This window comes from Perca flavescens, chromosome 2 (assembly GCF_004354835.1).
Source record: "Perca flavescens isolate YP-PL-M2 chromosome 2, PFLA_1.0, whole genome shotgun sequence".
NCBI lineage: Eukaryota > Metazoa > Chordata > Actinopteri > Perciformes > Percidae > Perca > Perca flavescens.
This window is the reverse complement of record NC_041332.1, coordinates 3,951,421-3,969,009: the sequence shown is the minus strand read 5'-3', so window position 1 is coordinate 3,969,009 and position 17,589 is coordinate 3,951,421. Positions and strand designations below refer to the sequence as shown.

Sequence of the window (17,589 nt, the reverse complement as noted above, 5' to 3'; positions counted from 1 at the left end):
TGAAAATTGATGGCTAATTAAATTTCTTTTTGACTGTGTACGACTTCAGGAGCTCCGCAGTCTACGTGACAGCGGCCGGTGTTGCCTGGGTTGCTTCCTGGCCGCCCAGCCTGTCCTCCTTCACAGACCCCTCTGTCAGCTGGATGGAGCCCCGTCACGGTCGGAAGCCCGCGGCGTTCCATACCCAGCGCAAAGTCACCATTTCTGGGTTCATAGGAATCCTAACGAGACCTCTCAAATTCACAAAAATGCATGAAAATCTGAGAAAAGTGTTAGCTTCGTAAGACCCTACACTCTAAAAAGTGTATCTCAGCAGTAGTTGAAGTAGTGTAAAGTTCTGAGTGAGTTTCATTCAGATTTTTGCTTTAGTGGAGGCAATCTACATTTGTGGAGTATTTCAACTTGGAATTACATATTGTTCCCTCAGCACACATGTAACTTGCTATTGTCATTTGAGTGAACCTGCATCAATTAGATTTTTTCGGACGCTGTGCGCCTGACGTCATGACGTCTCCGCCTTCTCCAGAACTTTCTACCTGCACTTGAACCGCCATTTTCTCGGCTCAGACAACTGGGAAGAAGATAGCTAGATACTGAATTACCACTGTCTCCATCGTTTTTGAAGGTAAGTCAGAGGTAAAACCAATAATTTCATATTTAAGATAGAAAATTGTCCAACTGTGTTGTGAAAAGTAGAGTCGGGTAGCATCCGCCGCTAGCATCCGGGACAGCTAGTGGGGCTAGCAACTAGCTAGCTATCCTACTCTGCTGCATGGGGCTTCACCAGTAGTTTGCGGGCGGGACTCTGTTGGATTAATACCGTAACGTTAGTTTACAGTTGTGTATCCATGCAGTGTATTGGTGTTGGCTTAGTGTTAGTTATTTATTAGCATTAGCCCATTATCCCAACAAGCTGGGTCGCGGTTCTCTTCAGACTTCCCTTGGGCGCGCGCATTTATACACGAGTATTGGTTCACATGCCTGTCGGCGCGCTCACTTCATGCGGTCACGGCCATGAGTGATGTGGAAGGTAATGTTAATTATGCTTAAACTGTGGAGCTCCGGGAATCGTGAATTTGCTACCACATGCGTCGTTTTCAATGTACTTGAAGTTAAGAGGGAAAGGAGATACACGCACGCATCGGCTGTGGGAGAGGGAGTAGATGGTGTGCGGTGCCTCGGTGGCAGGGCTGCCTTCGTATTTACGCTAGATATTATCGAGGCAGTGGTGTTAAATGTTTACTGTGTGAAGAGTTGTCTGCTGTCTTCTCTGTCCTAAATCCGTTACAGGTGCAAAACCCCACTGCACACGCCTCGGCGTGACGCGCCCGCCATTTAGTCCGTCCTGTATGCAACTTAAGACTCTACTGGGAGCGTTTCAGAAGCAAGGGTTTAGCCCGCCAAACTTTTACGTTTACTTGCTCAGATTTGGCCATTTTCACGTTAGTATGTTCTTCTAAACAACGACCAGCAGTTTGCTCGGGGTATTTTATTTTGAAAATCCACGGATTCTCTTAGCGGTTTCTGTGCCTGGCTTTCACCCGCTCAAGGTGCTCTGTGTAAATTGACGCGCTGCTGCTCGCAGATTAAACTCGTACACAAATAAAAATAAACACTGGAATGAAAATGTCCTTTTCTTTAATATTAATTAATTCCTAGTTTTTTTTTTTTTTTTTTCATGACTGGCGGTGGTTACTTCAAGCCAGGATACAACTCATTTGGACTACCAAAGGTAAGTTGTAAATCTCTTAAAATCTAATTAAAGAGGGCTGATTACATTTGATGAATGGATTTTGTGTTTAAGTGATTCGCTTTGCGTTGGGTGATGTGGCAAAACATCACATCACAATCTTAATCATGATATCCAAAAGCTGAGATGACATCTAGTCTGATATATTGTAATATTGCCCAACCCTACTCTGCGTTTTTCCAAAATTATTTATATATACGCTCAGTAAAGCGCATCTCTGTGTTTCTCCAGTGTTGTGCTTCATGTGGAGATGCAAGGACTGTGGGACGGCATTAACAAAAAGATCTGAACTGCTCAAGCACTACAAACTGATTCATAGGCATTACGGACAGGGGCCACTCATATCCATGCACTTATTTAAATTGTGCATGTAGGTTCAAGACTTGGAATGCTCTACTGAGTCATCTATCAAGAAATCACCCTGCCCAACAAGCAGTCACCAAAGCTGTGTCCACATTCACATGCTCTATTTGTGGCCATAATCAACTCTCCACAGAAAGGGAATATTTTCAACATATCTATCAGCATCTTAAAAATAAGGAGACTGTAACATGTGTGTTCCAAAACTGTGAATATAAAACCAATGTCTATGAGAACTTCAAAAGTCATAAATACAGAAAACACTCTGGTACAGTGAACACCTTCAAGCCTGGGATAAGTTCTGTTGAAGAATCTTGTGCCAGTGTTGCCAGTGATATTTCAGATGGGGAAATTATAGAGAGTAATGTAAATTTAAATTCTGCTTTTGACAATGGGGATTATGATAACTTGGAGAAGGATATTGAACTTAAAATTGCTTCAGTGGTCCTTAAGTTGGAACACATCTTCCTTGTGTCTCATGCAGCTGTAGATGAGCTTTTGCAGGAGTTAAACTATTTGATTGGTTCTCTTTCTCTGCCGATTACCCAAAAGACTATTCGACAAGTATTACAAGACAATGGATGCCAATTTGACCAGTCAGTTGTTGAAAAGCTAGCCAGTGTACTCTGTGAGGCAAACCCTGTAAAAAAAGCAATTGGAGATAAAGGTCCACTTTCCAGCGCTTGGAGGCGAAAAGCTTACTATAAGAGCCACTTTAATGTAGTGGAACCAGTGGAATATATACTTGACCAAAAGAATCATAAGTCATTCCAATATATTTCAATTTTAAAGTCTTTGCAGCATATTCTTGACTGCCAGACAATCTTGGATCAGGCTGTTAATTTGAATACTGTAGATAATCAGCCTCAGAAAACTTGCGTGGACTTATACAAAACTATCTTTGATGGTGCATTCTTCAATGAAAATGGACTGTTGTCTAAGCAGGAAAGCATTTCATTGATATTATACATTGATGAATTTGAAATATGTAATCCCCTTGGTACATCCAGGAGGAAGCATAAAATTTGTGGTTTGTACTGGATTCTGGGTAATTTGCCACCAGGCTGTAATTCTGCTTTATCCTCCATCTATTTGGCTGCTTTAATCAAAAGTAATGATCTGAAGTGCTATGGGTATCACAAAGTGTTAAAACCTTTAATTAATGATCTTGTAATTTTGGAACAGTGGGATATTTCTGACAAAGTTGGGCAGAACAGTAAAAGGCACAGTGCAGTGTGTGGTCGCTGACAACCTTGGTGCACACAGTATTGCTGGATTTGTTGAAAATTTCTCAGGGACATACATATGTAGATTTTGCACAGCAACAAGATCAGAGTTCCAGACTGAAGAAGTCAGAAGTAAAGTCTTTACTTTAAGAACAAAAGACATTCATGCAGATCATTTACGAATCCTTGAGGAAAACAAATTGCCCAGTTATTATGGTGTGAAATCAAAGTGTATTTTGTCAGAGCACCTCTCATATTTTGATGTTACCACTGGGTTTCCACCAGACATTGTACATGATCTTTTGAAGGAATTGTTCCTTTTGAACTTGCACTTTGCCTCAGTTTGTTAATCAAAAAAAGTATTTCACATTATGTACATTGAATGAAGCCATATCATCTTTCAACTTTAAGTGGGCTGACAAAACAAATCGACCTCATCCTGTGGCTCTCAGTTTTGCATCCAAAAAACTGTTGGGGAAATGCACATGAGAACTGGAGTCTAATCAGATTTTTGCCTTTGTTCATTGGGCAAAGTGTTCCATGTGAGGAGCCTGCTTGGCAGATCTTAACAGACCTGAAGGACATTGTTGATCTTGTTGTCTGTCCTGTTCATACAGAGGACTCCATTGCATATCTTGGTTTTAAAATCTCTGAGCACAGAATTAGGTTTCAAGAGGTTTTCCCAGACTGTGATCTTAAACCAAAGCACCATTTCTTGGAACATTATCCATACTTGATCCGTAAGTTTGGGCCACTAGTTGCCCTATGGACTATGCGTTTTGAAGCAAAGCATAGCTTTTTTAAAAGAGTTGCGAGGAATATCAGATGCTTCAAAAATGTTCTTCTTTCCCTTTCACAAAGACATCAGTATCAGATTGCGCATCATTTGCATGCAAGTAGCTTTACCAAACCCCCACTGGAAGTAACCCATGTTTCCACTGTTCACATTGATGTTCTTAACAAGGACATCTCAGATGCACTGAGACAGAAGTCTCCAGATATGGACAATGTGTGCTTGGCTAAAAGTGTAGCATATAATGGACTACACTACAAGTGTGGGATGATCTTGATCCATGGCTCACTGGGAGGACTGCCAGAGTTTGGCGAAATCATCCAAATGGTGATACTGCAGGACAAACTAATCTTCATTGTGAAAAAGCTTAGTGGATGGTATATGGATCACTACAGAGCTTATGATCTCAAAACATCCCCAAGCAAGGAAGTGGAACTTGTTGAGCCACAAGAACTACATGATACCTACCCACTGGCAGACTACAAAATTAGAGGGCTGCGTCTTGTCACTTTGAAAAGATATGTCCATGTTTAAAGGGTGAGGCCTCTGAATGTGATAAGTTATTTTAAGTGGGAAAACAAAAGCCAGACTCATACAATACTATTGTGTTCTCAAAACATTTATTTTATACTATAAGCCAAATTGGTGTGATGTCATTGGCAGCTAATCGGTTAATACCAAATAGTTGCAGCTCTGGGGTAGGCATTATGTTATTTAGGCATATATCATTTTTTTTTTTTTGTTAATGTAAGTTTCTGGATTCCAGTCAGTGAATGCTTATCCTCTGCTCTTTCTCTTTGCCTTCTCTCTGCTCCTCCTCATTGTCTCCTCTCTTCTCCTCCACCTCTCTTCTTCTCCTCCCCTCTCTCTCGTCTCCTCTTCTCCTCCTCCCCTCTCATTCTCTTTTCCTTCTTTCTTCTCCTCTTCTTCTCCCCTCTTTGCCTTCTCTCTTCTCGTCTCTTCTCCTCCTTGTTGTCCCCCCCCCCTCTTCTCCACCTCACCTCCTTCTCCTCCCATCTCCTCTTTTTGCCTTCTCTATTCTCCTTGTCTCATTCTTCTTCTCCTCCCCTTTCTTCCTCTTTGCCTTCTCTCTTCTCCTCTAGTTTGACAGTAAATTCTCCTAATCGGAAATAAGTCAGTGGTACCCCAGAGGGGATTTGCTTCACATGTTGATCCTTACTAACTTGTGCTCTCTTTTCAGACCACCATGGCTGGTTCAACACCTGCAAGACTGAAGATGATTTTAGGGGAGAACAACATTGAAAAACTGACTCTTCCAAATGGCATCCCAGAGTCACTAGATGACCTTCTCAGCACGATAAAGACTACCTTTGGGTTAAAGGGTAACCTCAGACTGCAATACATGGACCGAGATTTTGGCAACGACTTCTTCAATCTGAGTTCTACCACTGAACTTCAGGATTTGGGGACAATCAAGGTGATCCACCAGCAAACAAATCCACCTTTGATCAGTGACACTCAGTCCACTTCATCTCTTTCTCTTTCATTTGAGTCTGATGACAGTGCTTCGTTGGCATCAAATGACACAATTATCCTCTCATCCCCTGAGTCTGTGTCATCGCGAACACAACAGTGGCCAGCGGATTTTGCAATTCCCCAATTTTCCTATGACACAGAGTTACAGCTAGAGAAGGGGAATACTGAGTACCGTGTGAGCCAGAAAATGTTGACTGTCAGCTCCCGAATGCTGTCTGATATCCTGAAAAGAGTAGCAGAAGAAATTTACCGTTACAAGGCCTACCCAGAGGAAGCACATTTCTGCGCAGCTGCAGAGGCCCTAATCAAAAAGCACCCGTGTTTAAAAGAACCTGGATCATTCAATGGCAGCTACGGTTGGAAACAGCGACTGAAGTACAAAATGGGAAACTACAGGACTCAGCTCAAATTACAGGGGTGTCCAGAGCTGTGTGTAAACTCCCTGAAATCTAAAGCTACTGCAGATGCTTTGCCTGCTAAAAAAGTGAAGAAGCCAAAACGGTCTGAAGCCAACTTTTATCCATCCTTTCCTATTGGTGAGACTTTGGACAGCCTGGAAAAAGTGAGACTAGAACTTCTGACAGAGATCGGGATAAGGAACAACGAAAGGGTCATCGCAGACAAAATGGCTAACACGTTTGCCTACAGACGACATGAGGTGGTAAACCAAGAACCAAGCATTCAGGATTTCAAGGACAGATGGCCTGCACTCTTCGCACAGAAGGAGGCAAGTATGGAACTGAAGTGATCAAAGTCTTTTATGCTTCAGGATTTATTTCAGTGAGCTTTCATGAATTGGTCATAACTTGATGTGGTTGAGATTGTATAACACTGAACTTAAAGGCATTTACATTTTTAATTTCCACATGTTATACTTTTTGGGGTATTGATATTTTGGCAGGTATGCTTCAAGGGTTACTTGCGTGTTTATACAGGATTTTTTTTTTAGGTTAATACAGAATTCCAGAGGCTCATGGCTGTTCCTCTTGAAGACAAGTTCATGGCCCAGTTAGACATGCACTCAAGTCAGCTGATCAAAGTCATCCGTGCCAAAGGAGGAGCAACACGCCAAAAGACTGCGAACATCATGGACACATTGGACCAGGTAAATCTGTACCATCAAACAAGACCCTTCATAACTGAGGGCTGTCACAATATATCTGTATCCTTCATAAATACATTAATATGGGCAGGGCAATGCTGATCATAGCTTTCAGATGGATAAATATTTTTAGCGACTCAAACTACACCACTGAGCGCATCCCTTTTTCTTTCTATAGTGAATATCTGGGCTTGTAAATGACTGTTTTTAAATAAAGTAAGTGTAAGATAAGAGTAAGGATGTCTGTCTTATGAAAATTAGAACAATAAAATGAAAATACGTTTGTTGTTCTAGACTGTGGACATTAATCTTCGGAGGGAATGTGTGCTGAAAGCCCTCGCTGTCTTCCTGGGAGAAGATGCACATGACCTGATCAAGGAATATCTTGTAAGTTTGTATGTCAGCACATCTTGTCAAAGGGACACAAATGGTTGGGTTGCGGACATGTATTTTATTATCATGGCCATATTTCTAGGGCTGCAACTAACGATTATTTTAATAATCGATTAATCTGTCGATTATTTTTTCGATTAATCGATGAATCGGATAAAAAAACAAAGCATTAATTTACATCAACTCAATACATACATACTTGTTGTTTTAGTTAATAGTTGTGTAAAAGTAAGTAACCCAAATAGCAGATACAGACAAGACACACACACAGACACACACACACAAACACACACACTTATTCATTAAATTATTACCATCATTGTAGTAAGTGCAAGTTAAGTTCATTTATACACCACACACTAATATATTTGTCAACAATAACTGATATGGGACAAAGCACATAATATATACATGACAACAGATTGAAAAATAAATACCCTGCTGTTGAACTCTCCTCCTCCTCATCAAGGACTCCAACATGTTTACGTTTTAGGTGCTGACTCATCACCGCGGTGCGCCCGTGCCATGCCGTGTCGCTTTTGTTTATTTTGCAATTAACACGTTTCTGATTCATTTAGTGTGAAATGCTCCCACACCTCGGATGACTCGGGTCGTACTGATTTCTCTCCTCCGCCGAGTGTTTCAGAACAACGTTACGGGTCTCTCCGGTCTCTCTCCGTATTTCCTCTACCCCCGTTCTGCTCTTTTTTCTTTTCTTTCGCTCCGCGCCGCTCTGCGCTGCTCCGCTCCGCTCTGCGCTGCTCCGTGCTCAACTAAATTTTTTTTTTATCTCCGCGACTGAGTGGCGTAATAGTTGCGTGACACAACGAATCGATAATGAAATTCGTTGCCAACTTTTTTAGTAATCGAATTTTATTGATTCGTTGTTGCAGCCCTACATATTTCTCCTCCCCTCTCCTCCTTGTCTCCTCTTCTTCTCCTCTCTTTGCTTTCTCTCTTCTCATTGTCTCCTGTTCTCTTCCACCTCCCCTCTTCTTCTCCTCTCTCCTTGTCCTCTTTTCCTTCTCTCTTCTCCTCCCCCCTCTCCATCTCTTGTCTTCTCCTAGATTTAGTGTACTGTAAAAGATTTTTTCCAGAACAACCATGTCAACACCTGAACCATGGTTGGATTGCTGACATGTTGTATTTATTATCGTGGTCATATTGGACATAATGTAATTCCCAGCAACCATACACAACATATTGGATCAAATATTTTTTTTAGTAAGAAGGGTTTGCCTGGTTTAGTTGATTTTACAAGTTCAAAGGAATAGTTTGACATTTTGGGAAATCTTATTTTTCTTGCTTATAGTTAGATGGTCAGATTGATGACATCTGCTGTTTGTGGTGTGTGAGAACACGCAAAGAAATAGCCCAGCACATAACACACATTGGTACAACACACAATAAGTTCATCGCAGTAAGAAGTGAGGCCAATGATGATTTATGTTTGTGTCCTGTACCCCTCTGTAGGACTCTGGAGCAGATGATGCTCAGAGAGACCTGGAGCAGCTCACCATGGCAGTGTTTGTGATTCGGAAGGAGGGGGAAGGGCTGCAGGAGCCACCTGAAGATATTGGCATCGTCATTGAGGGCGTGGAAGTGTTGCATGAACTGACTTCGGTTGCCTCAGCTTGTGCCCTTCTTCTAGGATTGATTTTTTGATGGCAAGAGAGAGAGTTGAGCTGACCAGGGCTTTTGGCTTAGCCCCGAGCCGGACCAAGGATTTCTCCGAGACGATTGCAGGAGGAGGCTCAGAATCAGCTCAGAATTAAAATGGTTCAAACAGGTTATTGGAAGAGAGATGGGTATTAATTTGAGAGGTGACAAAACCATTTTGATAGTAAGTCGGAAGTTGGACAGTGTCCGGGTTAGACCAGGCCAATTTCAGATATCTATAATCCAGTTGTTACTAGTCATCATTTTAATTTCAGAAATCCGAAATTAAAAACAGATATCCACAAAATATTTTTAGATATCTGAATTTGCATATTGTCATATTGCCAACTGTGGTTATCCATAATTACATGTGTAGTCAAAGTGTACTTTATTCAAAATGACATTTATGATATCTGAAATTAAAATGATGACTCGTAACAACTGGATTGTAGATATCTGAAACTGGAGTTCTTCCTAGCAAGAATCCTATTGCAGTATTCTAGAATGTTGATCCTGGATCGGAAGCATTTAAATACAATCTGCAATAAATATCCAGTCTAGCTATTAAATGTTAAGACAACTTGCCCCATAGTACCAGACATAAGGGAACAACATCAGAGGAGGAAGATCTTCAGATTGGTCTTAGCTTTTTGAAAATAAAGTCAAAATGTTGAGAATTTTCAACGTCATCCTCGACATTTATACTTTATTCTCCATATTTCAATGTTATTCTTGATATTTGGACCCTGTTCTCAAAATGATATGTAGACTTGTTTTTTCAACATTAAATTTTTCTTTCAACATTTCGACTTTATTCTCAAAATTAAAAAAAATTAAAAAATCTCAGATTTATTCTTTTCTTATACCTGGAAATAATACTGAAAGTACCCAAAAAATTAACTAAGCTCACCCATGACTGAAAAACAGCTTTTCTGTTCAGTGTTTGGTGCTCAAGTCACTGTTTACTCAGGCATTGTTTTCAACAACTGCTTTATTTTACAGTTTTTATTTTACAACCACATATTTACAGATTTATTTGACTCATAAACCATTTTACAGAATTCGTGAAACAAAAAATGGCCAAAGTGACCAGTAATTATCCAAAACACTTTTCACACAAGATAGAAACATCCACTAACTTTTTATACTCTGTATAACAATGACACATACTGTGTTCTGTAGACACTATGGGATGTAATAGCCTTACTCTTAAATTTAGCTTCATGATGCAATGAAATATTCAGCAATATTATGTTTTCTGTGGCTGCAAATCAAATACAAATAAATGTGTATCCAATTACATAATCAACACATTAGTTTGATGCATCATGACAAACATTATGTGGATGACATCTATTAAAACCTCTGTTTAACGCACAGACATTTACTATAACTTCCAGAAGAAATCAGTTTCTAAAGACACCAAATATGTCAAGCTGAAGTTTAAAGGTCCAATATGTAATATATGTACTGTAATAAATCCAAAAATGACACCAATGCCTCATCAGATATTAAGGAAACATGTTACAGTTTTTTCCAACTGCTTACACATGTTTTCAAAACTATGTCTCCTTTTTTCAAAACTCTACACACAATTCCTAAAACTGCCAACACAAAATGCAAAATGCTTCACAAATTCAAAATGAAACACTGCATTCAAAATACCATAAATACATCTCAAAATGAACACTTTTTTCATAATAGTAAATTTTGCATATACCATGTACACACTGTTGTTCTAAATCTAAAGCTCTTTTGTCTTTCATAGGCTTACACACTAAAATTAAAACTTTACAACAATTAGCAAAACCTTACACTCAATGAGCAAAACACTGGCCTAGATTTGCACAACTGTAAGCACATTGCCAGCTTCACACTTTTTGCAAAACATTACACACAGTGATTTGCAAAACACTAAACACACTTGTATGCATTTGACACAGAAATTTATCATGATGTCATTTCCTTGCAATTTCATATCAAAGGCTTTCAAATGAACACACCCATGAACCAATTGGTTAAACACAGCCACCAGGTATGCAAACACATGATTGCTTAATTGTAGACACACCAATCAGGTTTAAGCACTATATAAAATGCAGCAGGTAAGTTCACCTGCCTTCAACCAAAATGGAAGGAGTCAGAAGAAGAAGACTGAGAGTGAGAGGGGGAATCCACAGAGGAGGAGAAGGAGGTAGAGGAAGAGGCCCAACCAGAGGTAGAGGCCGAGTGGAGGTAGAGGAAGAGGGAGAGGGAGAGGAAGACCTGAAACCAGAGAATATGCTCAAAGAAGAAGAGGACCAAATTTATCCAGTGAAAGTCGTGCAACACTAGTGGACCATGATGTGAACCACGGACTGACGCTGAGGGAAGCTGGACTAAGAGTCAGCCAAATCTTAGATATACAGCGGCATCTCTCATAAGGACATTTCGACAAGGAAACAGGTAAAAGAAAATCTGTCTACAGTTACAGTAATCAGCTGTTCATTGTATGCACCATATCAGCACTTTTGATAACCCTCTCTGTGACATTTGAGGATTGAGAGTCGAAAACGACAAGGAGGAAGGGGGCCCATATTCAAGCAAGGGTTTACGATCTCCGGCCCCAGTCTCAGATACCCCTCATTGAGGCCATTGAGGACTCCTGTGACCAAGTCGTCACCGCAGCTGTGCAAGGATGGATTCAACATTCAAGAAGGTTGTCTTGCCAATGAGGATATTGCCTGGGATGTTGATGAAATTCTCTGGCCTGATCCAGATAGGCGAAGAGATTATGTCTAGTATTTTCTGTACTTTTTCAGATCATTTTTTTTTTTTTTTTTTTGTGATTGTTACCTGTACTGGATACAGTATATTATGTTTGTCTGTTGTTTGCTGAGCTAACAGTGTTAGTCACACTACTGTAGTAGCATGAAAACTGGGACATGTTTTGTTGTTGATTCTCCATGTTGAGAAAAATATATAATATTTTCCTCAGTCTGCAGCATTGGTCTTGTGTAGTGTTTGGTGAAATTATTGTAAATTTGCACTTTCTCTGTGTACTTCATTTACAGTAATCTAATCACTGAGAAGTAGAATTGATGTAAGTGTTTTAGGTTAGCAACAGCAGTGTGTATCTGGTTCAAACATAATTAAGTCAAATGAAACGTGTATGTTTCATATGGTAACAAAATATGTTTTTTTTATAAATGAATGTATAGTTTTTGCAAGAAAGTTTCATTTTGCAAAGAGTCTGAGGTGTTGTGCTAATTGGGTGTGTGGTTGTGCTAATTGTGTGTAGTGTTTTGAAAAAGACTGTCCCTGTTTTCAAAATTGTGCTTAAGCAATTGAAAAAAACTGTAAAGAATATGTGTCTGTGTGTGTGTGTGTGTGTGTTGTGTGTCGGGGCAGGGGTAAAACAAATGAACAGGATCAATGGAGATAGATTCTACCCGACCTCAAAAAACAGCATGTTTCTAACAGTTGCGTGACCAGAGACGTAACAAACCCCGGGTAAATATTGGAGATGTATTTGAAATATGGAGACAGCTTTGAGCCCAAAAGGACGCAGAGTTGGATAATTTCTTCCTAAACAGGTAAGCATTAGCTACAGGCTAATTTATCACAGACACTAGGGACGGGCATTTTATGTCATTTCAACATTTGTGTACTCACATTGAATTATATAGCCAGAGTACCCGAGTTGGTTACTCGCAAAAACAATTGAGACACAGCCAGTAAAGTGATCCCAACTGGTCTTGGCTAGTCCTGGCTAACGCTGCCATGCTAACCCTGCTAACTGCTAACGTTACCGGAGCCGACAACAGTGAGTTATTTTAAACCACGAGAGGGGGGCTGTAAATCGGGAAGAGAGGACTGTGAGTTTGCAGTGTGTTTAGCGATTGTTGCCGTAATTCTAAGCCAATTAAGTGTGTTCAGTCGGCAAGGTAGTGGTAATTTTAGCGGGTCCTATTGTAATTCTAAGCCAAGAAAGTGTGCCTGTGTGGCGTGTGGAGAGGACAATGAGGTTGTGGTGTTTTCAGCGGTTTCTATTGTAATTCTAAGCCAAAAAAGTGTGTCTGTCAGTTGGGTACAGAGCTCCGCGTGAGCACGGGCTTTTATGACTGTGAGGTAATGTCTGACTATGTGAGACAATTGTCTAGCAACATTGTTGTGGAAGCTGCGGTCTCAGCCTGGCAACCTCCGTGAACTTTGAATCTGGGCAGGAGGGTCGGGGGAGACAACTCTCTCCAGTATTTTTAATTTGTACTGCAGTAACTTTTTTAAACACTAGCTGTCAGTATTACATATTGGAACTTTTTGGAATTTGGAAAAATTTGCAAAGAATTGCTGCTTTAACTTTAACCATATGATAATACATGGAATAAAGTGTAAATCAGTCACCACAGGAAACATATTCTGTAGGAAATACGATGTAAAATATATGTATATGTACACTACTGCACAAAGGTTTTAGAACACCCCAATTTTTTTGTTTGTTATTGACATTTTAGCAGTTCAAGTCCAATTAATAGCTTGAGATGGTAAAAAGGTAAGTGGTGAACTGCCTGAGGTTAAAAAAAAGCAAGGTTACCCAAAACTGAGAATTTTAGAAAAAGGCCTTTTTCAGGGAACAAGAAATGGGTAAACAAAATAAAGCTGTTCTGCAGCAAAGGAGGTTTATCAAGCTTTGAAAGTTGGTGCTACCAATTCCCACAGGTGTTCCAACTTGTCTGGATTACTTACAAACCCCTCTGTTTGTATAAAAGTATTGTTGGAACACACTGGTACCATACCCTTGTGAGCATTAAATGAACAGTATTGTACTGCAGAAAGTAGTGTGTTGCCATAAAAATGGCAGGAAAAAGGCAATTAACAATGGAAGAGAGACAGACCTTCATAACACTTAAGAATGTTGGTGGTCTTTCCTACAGAGAAATTGCGAAGAAAGTCAAGGTGTCAGTGAGTACAGTATTCTTCACCATCAAAAGGCACTTAGAAACTGGGGGAAACTCTGACAAGAAGAGGTCTGGCAGACCCAAAGCCACAACAGAATCAGAAGACAAGTTTCTGAGAGTCAACAGCTTGCGTGATAGGCAGCTCACAGGACAACAGCTTCAAGCACAACTTAATAGTAATCATAATAAGCAAGTCTAAGTTTCAACTGTAAAGAGAAGACTTCAAGCTGCAGGTTTGATAGGTCGAGTTGCAGAAAGAAAGCCATTGCTAAGACATCAGAATAAGAAAAAGAGGCTTGCCTGGGCCAAGAAACACTGCCAATGGACTACTGAAGACTGGAAGAAGGTGTTATGGACTGATGAATCAAAATTTTAAATCTTTGGTTCATCATGCAGGATTTTTGTGTGCCGACGAGTAGGCGAAAGGATGGTTCCTCAGTGTGTGACATCAACTGTCACACTACCACAGCATTTTGCAGCGCCATGCAGTACCCTCTGGTATGCGCCTAGTTGGTCAGGGGTTCATCCTACAGCAAGATAATGACCCAAAACATAAGTCCAAGCTATGCCAGAACTACCATAGCAAAAAAGCTTAAAAACATGGAGTGGCTAGCACAGTCAACCTGACTTAAACCCCATTGAGCTGGTTTGGGATGAACTGGACAGCAAAGTGAAAGCAAAGCAACCTACAAGTGCCACACATTTATGGGAACTTCTGCAACAGAGTTGGGAAGAACTTTCTGAAGAATATTTGATTTCCATTGTAGAAAGAATGCCACAAGTGTGTTGAGCTGTTATATCTGCCAAAGGGGGCTACTTTGATTAGTCAAAAATTTAGAATACATTTTGGTTTATAAATTGATTCCTTGATTTCTTTTTTAACTTAAATTGTTCATTTGTTCTATAATAAAAACCTGGACAAATTGGGGTGTTCTAAAACCTTTGACCAATGGTGTACATGTGTTCCCTTGATAAGAAATAAATGAATACCTGAAATGAGATCAGTGATTAGTTTACTCTGACAGGAGAGATGATCAGAGGAGCAGAGTTTTTACCACGATCATTATTACAGGGGCAAAAGTATGGGAAGAGTTTCTCAGTGAAGGAGCAGCCAGTAAAGGAGTAGATAAGAGCTGCAGCATCTACATCATAAAAGGAGACCAGACCCTCCTCATAATCCACAAACACCCCCACCTTCTTAGGAGAATACTTCAGAGAGAGACGGACTTGAGGGTCAGCAGCAGCTATGTACTCATTTTTATTTCTCAACAATAGAGTCCAGTTACCATACCGAGGGCTCGTTGTGATTCTTCCCTTCCTGTCGATCGACTCTCTGGCCACTCCTAAATCCCAATTACTCTTTCCTTTAACTTTAACCTCAAAATAAAATCTGCCTGAAGAAAAACTCTGTTTTCCTAAAACAATACAGTAAAGAGAAAATCTCTCTGGTTTGTCTGGGAGATTCTTCCTCACATCACTCTCATTCACTTCTTTCCCATCATCAGACAGGATGAGTTTAGGATGTGCTGTATCAGGATCAAGAGTCACATCCACTGCATACTGCTGGACCCTCTTCAGCTCAGACATCCTGCCTTCCAGGGTCTCCACAGGGTCGATCTGCTGAGTTCCAAGGCAGGAGACCAGACTCACCAGGAAGGACTTCCGGGCCTTCAGTTTGGTTCCAGTGCTGACGACAGAAGGAACTTCTCCTGGCTTGGACACTTCTTCAGATGGCACATTGCTGGCAGCAGCCTTAACTACACGCAGTGTGAGAGAAAAATAATACATGTAATTAAAAAGTTATTAAAATTATTATTTGTTTAAAAAGAAATGTGTGCATTTGTGGGCGTTACGGAGCTGTGTGTGTGTGTGTGTGTGTGTGTGTGTGTGTGTGTGTGTGTGTGGCTAAGTGTATATGATGAAATAGTAGCATTATAATGGGACAAAGGCCACACAATTTAGACTTTCATGGTTAAAATGTTTTGTGAGTGTAATAAATGTGTAGATTATCCTTTGGACACTTGGATAGGCGCACTGAGCAATCCATTGGTTTAAAGTTTTTATTCCGTTTGTACCAGGGGTTAAGTGGGACCTGGCAGGTGGGGGAACCCTAACATCTTAGTAACAGCTAGTTCACCTGTTACCAAGGCTGTACGTTTTGTTAAAACATTGGGGGGCACATTTTAACCTAGGTGTCTGGGGGTCTTCCCCAAAACTTTTTGAGCGTCAACAATTAATTTCTTGTCAAAATCGATGGAAAACATATTAACTGGTAAAAACTAAGGCTGGATCCGAATATCAGACTATACCATACCTGCCAACACTACCGTTTTTCCCAGGTTTCTCCCTTTTTTTTTAGCCCTATCTCCTGGACGCCTCCCGGTTTATTTCTCCCAGGAAACTCCCATTATTTGTATGGCCCAATCTCCTTTATAAATAATCGGACCAATATGTTTGTGTAATGTTGACCAGTTGCCAGAGCTTGTATGAAACGCATCCTATTCACACAATCCACACACCATATACAATGTTCAACCCGTTTGTCACCTCAACCTGGCAACCTATAACCCTGAACCTGGCAACCTGTAACCCTCAACCTGGCAACCTGTAACTCAGTTGATCAGTTGATCCCTGCACAAGCTTCGTGGAAAGTTCAGACCCGAAAGCGAGCCAATAAAAATGGCAGGTGAAGGCTGTGTTCCCGTAAAAAAATCAAAATATAACTGTAAATTTCAACAGTGTTGGGCGCATATTGACAACCTCCACGCTTTTTGTTAAGGTGTGTCGCATTGATTTTAACGTAGCGCACAGCGGGAAAAATTATATTACCCAGCACATTAAAACACAGTGGCACCATCGAGCATAGGAGGCACATAAGGGCACACAGGAGATTTCATCCTTCAACACGAAAGGACAGACAGAGGCAGAAAACGTGATGCAAGCTGAACTCCAGATGGCAATGTTGGTAGCACAGAAAGAAAATCATTTTGCGTTTTGTGACGACTTCACTGCGAGTTTGGCAAGCATGTTACCTGATTCTGCAGAAAATATTCCTATGGAAGGACCAAAACCACTTACCTCATCAAGGGTAAGTTTATCTGATTAGTAATGCTAGATTTACTTTAGCCTTCTGAGAGGAAAGATGTTGATATACTGCAACGTTTTGGGCAATGTTGCTGGGCAACACTTTCCCATTGAGCTCGGGCAACATTATTAACAGTTGTGTTCAAAATAATAGCAGTCCAACATCACTAACCTCATAAATACAATTTTTTGGTAGAAGTGATATTTCTACATGGCAAAGAATGTACTAGTAAGTGTTGTAGAGTCATAGACAACCAACAGACTCAACAGTCATGACATGCCTGCTGCTCATTCTGTGTAATTGAATCTGTAATTGAAAGGGGCATGTTCAAAATAATAGCAGTGTTGTGTTCACTTAGGGAGGTGATTGATTCTGTGAAGACGCAGGCATCAATTATGGCCCATTTTAAGGATGGTAGAAAGCAAATGTTGTGCATGCTGGTTATAGTGCATTTCACACTGAAATACAAAGCAAAATGGGTCGTTCCAGTCATTGCTCTGAGGAACAGCGGACTTTGATTAAAAAGTGGATTGGATAGGGGAAAACATATAAAGAAGTGCAAAAAACTATAGGTTGCTCAGCCAAAATGATTTCAAATGCCTTGAAATGGCATCCGAAGTCTGAACGACGTGGGAAAACACGGTCAACTACCATTCGAATGGATCAAAGAATAGCCAAAATGGCAAAGGCTCAACCAATGATCAGCTCCAGGAAAATCAAAGAATACTTAAAGTTACCTGTGAGTACTGTTATGATCAGAAGAAGGCTATGTGAAGCAAAGCTATCA

The 17,589-nt window shown here is 40.5% G+C and overlaps 1 protein-coding gene across 1 annotated transcript; it reads left to right on the top strand.

Annotated features, from left to right (window-relative positions):
* The first annotated feature begins 646 nt into the window (after nt 1-646).
* LOC114572921 (uncharacterized) lies at nt 647-8,786 on the top strand. Its single transcript, XM_028604704.1, has 6 exons — nt 647-1,030; nt 1,707-1,732; nt 5,331-6,353; nt 6,576-6,731; nt 7,023-7,115; nt 8,595-8,786. Exons 1-6 carry the CDS (start codon nt 1,015-1,017, stop codon nt 8,784-8,786), a joined length of 1,506 nt encoding a protein of 501 aa, XP_028460505.1. The 5' UTR covers nt 647-1,014.
* Nucleotides 8,787-17,589: the final 8,803 nt, after the last annotated feature.

Bases quoted from the DNA above. Each gene is read 5' to 3' on its own strand.
- LOC114572921 (XM_028604704.1), top strand. The intron at 6,354-6,575 runs GCAAGTATGGAA...TTTTTTTTTTAG, and splicing joins CACTCTTCGCACAGAAGGAG to GTTAATACAGAATTCCAGAG. The intron at 6,732-7,022 runs GTAAATCTGTAC...TTGTTGTTCTAG, and splicing joins TCATGGACACATTGGACCAG to ACTGTGGACATTAATCTTCG.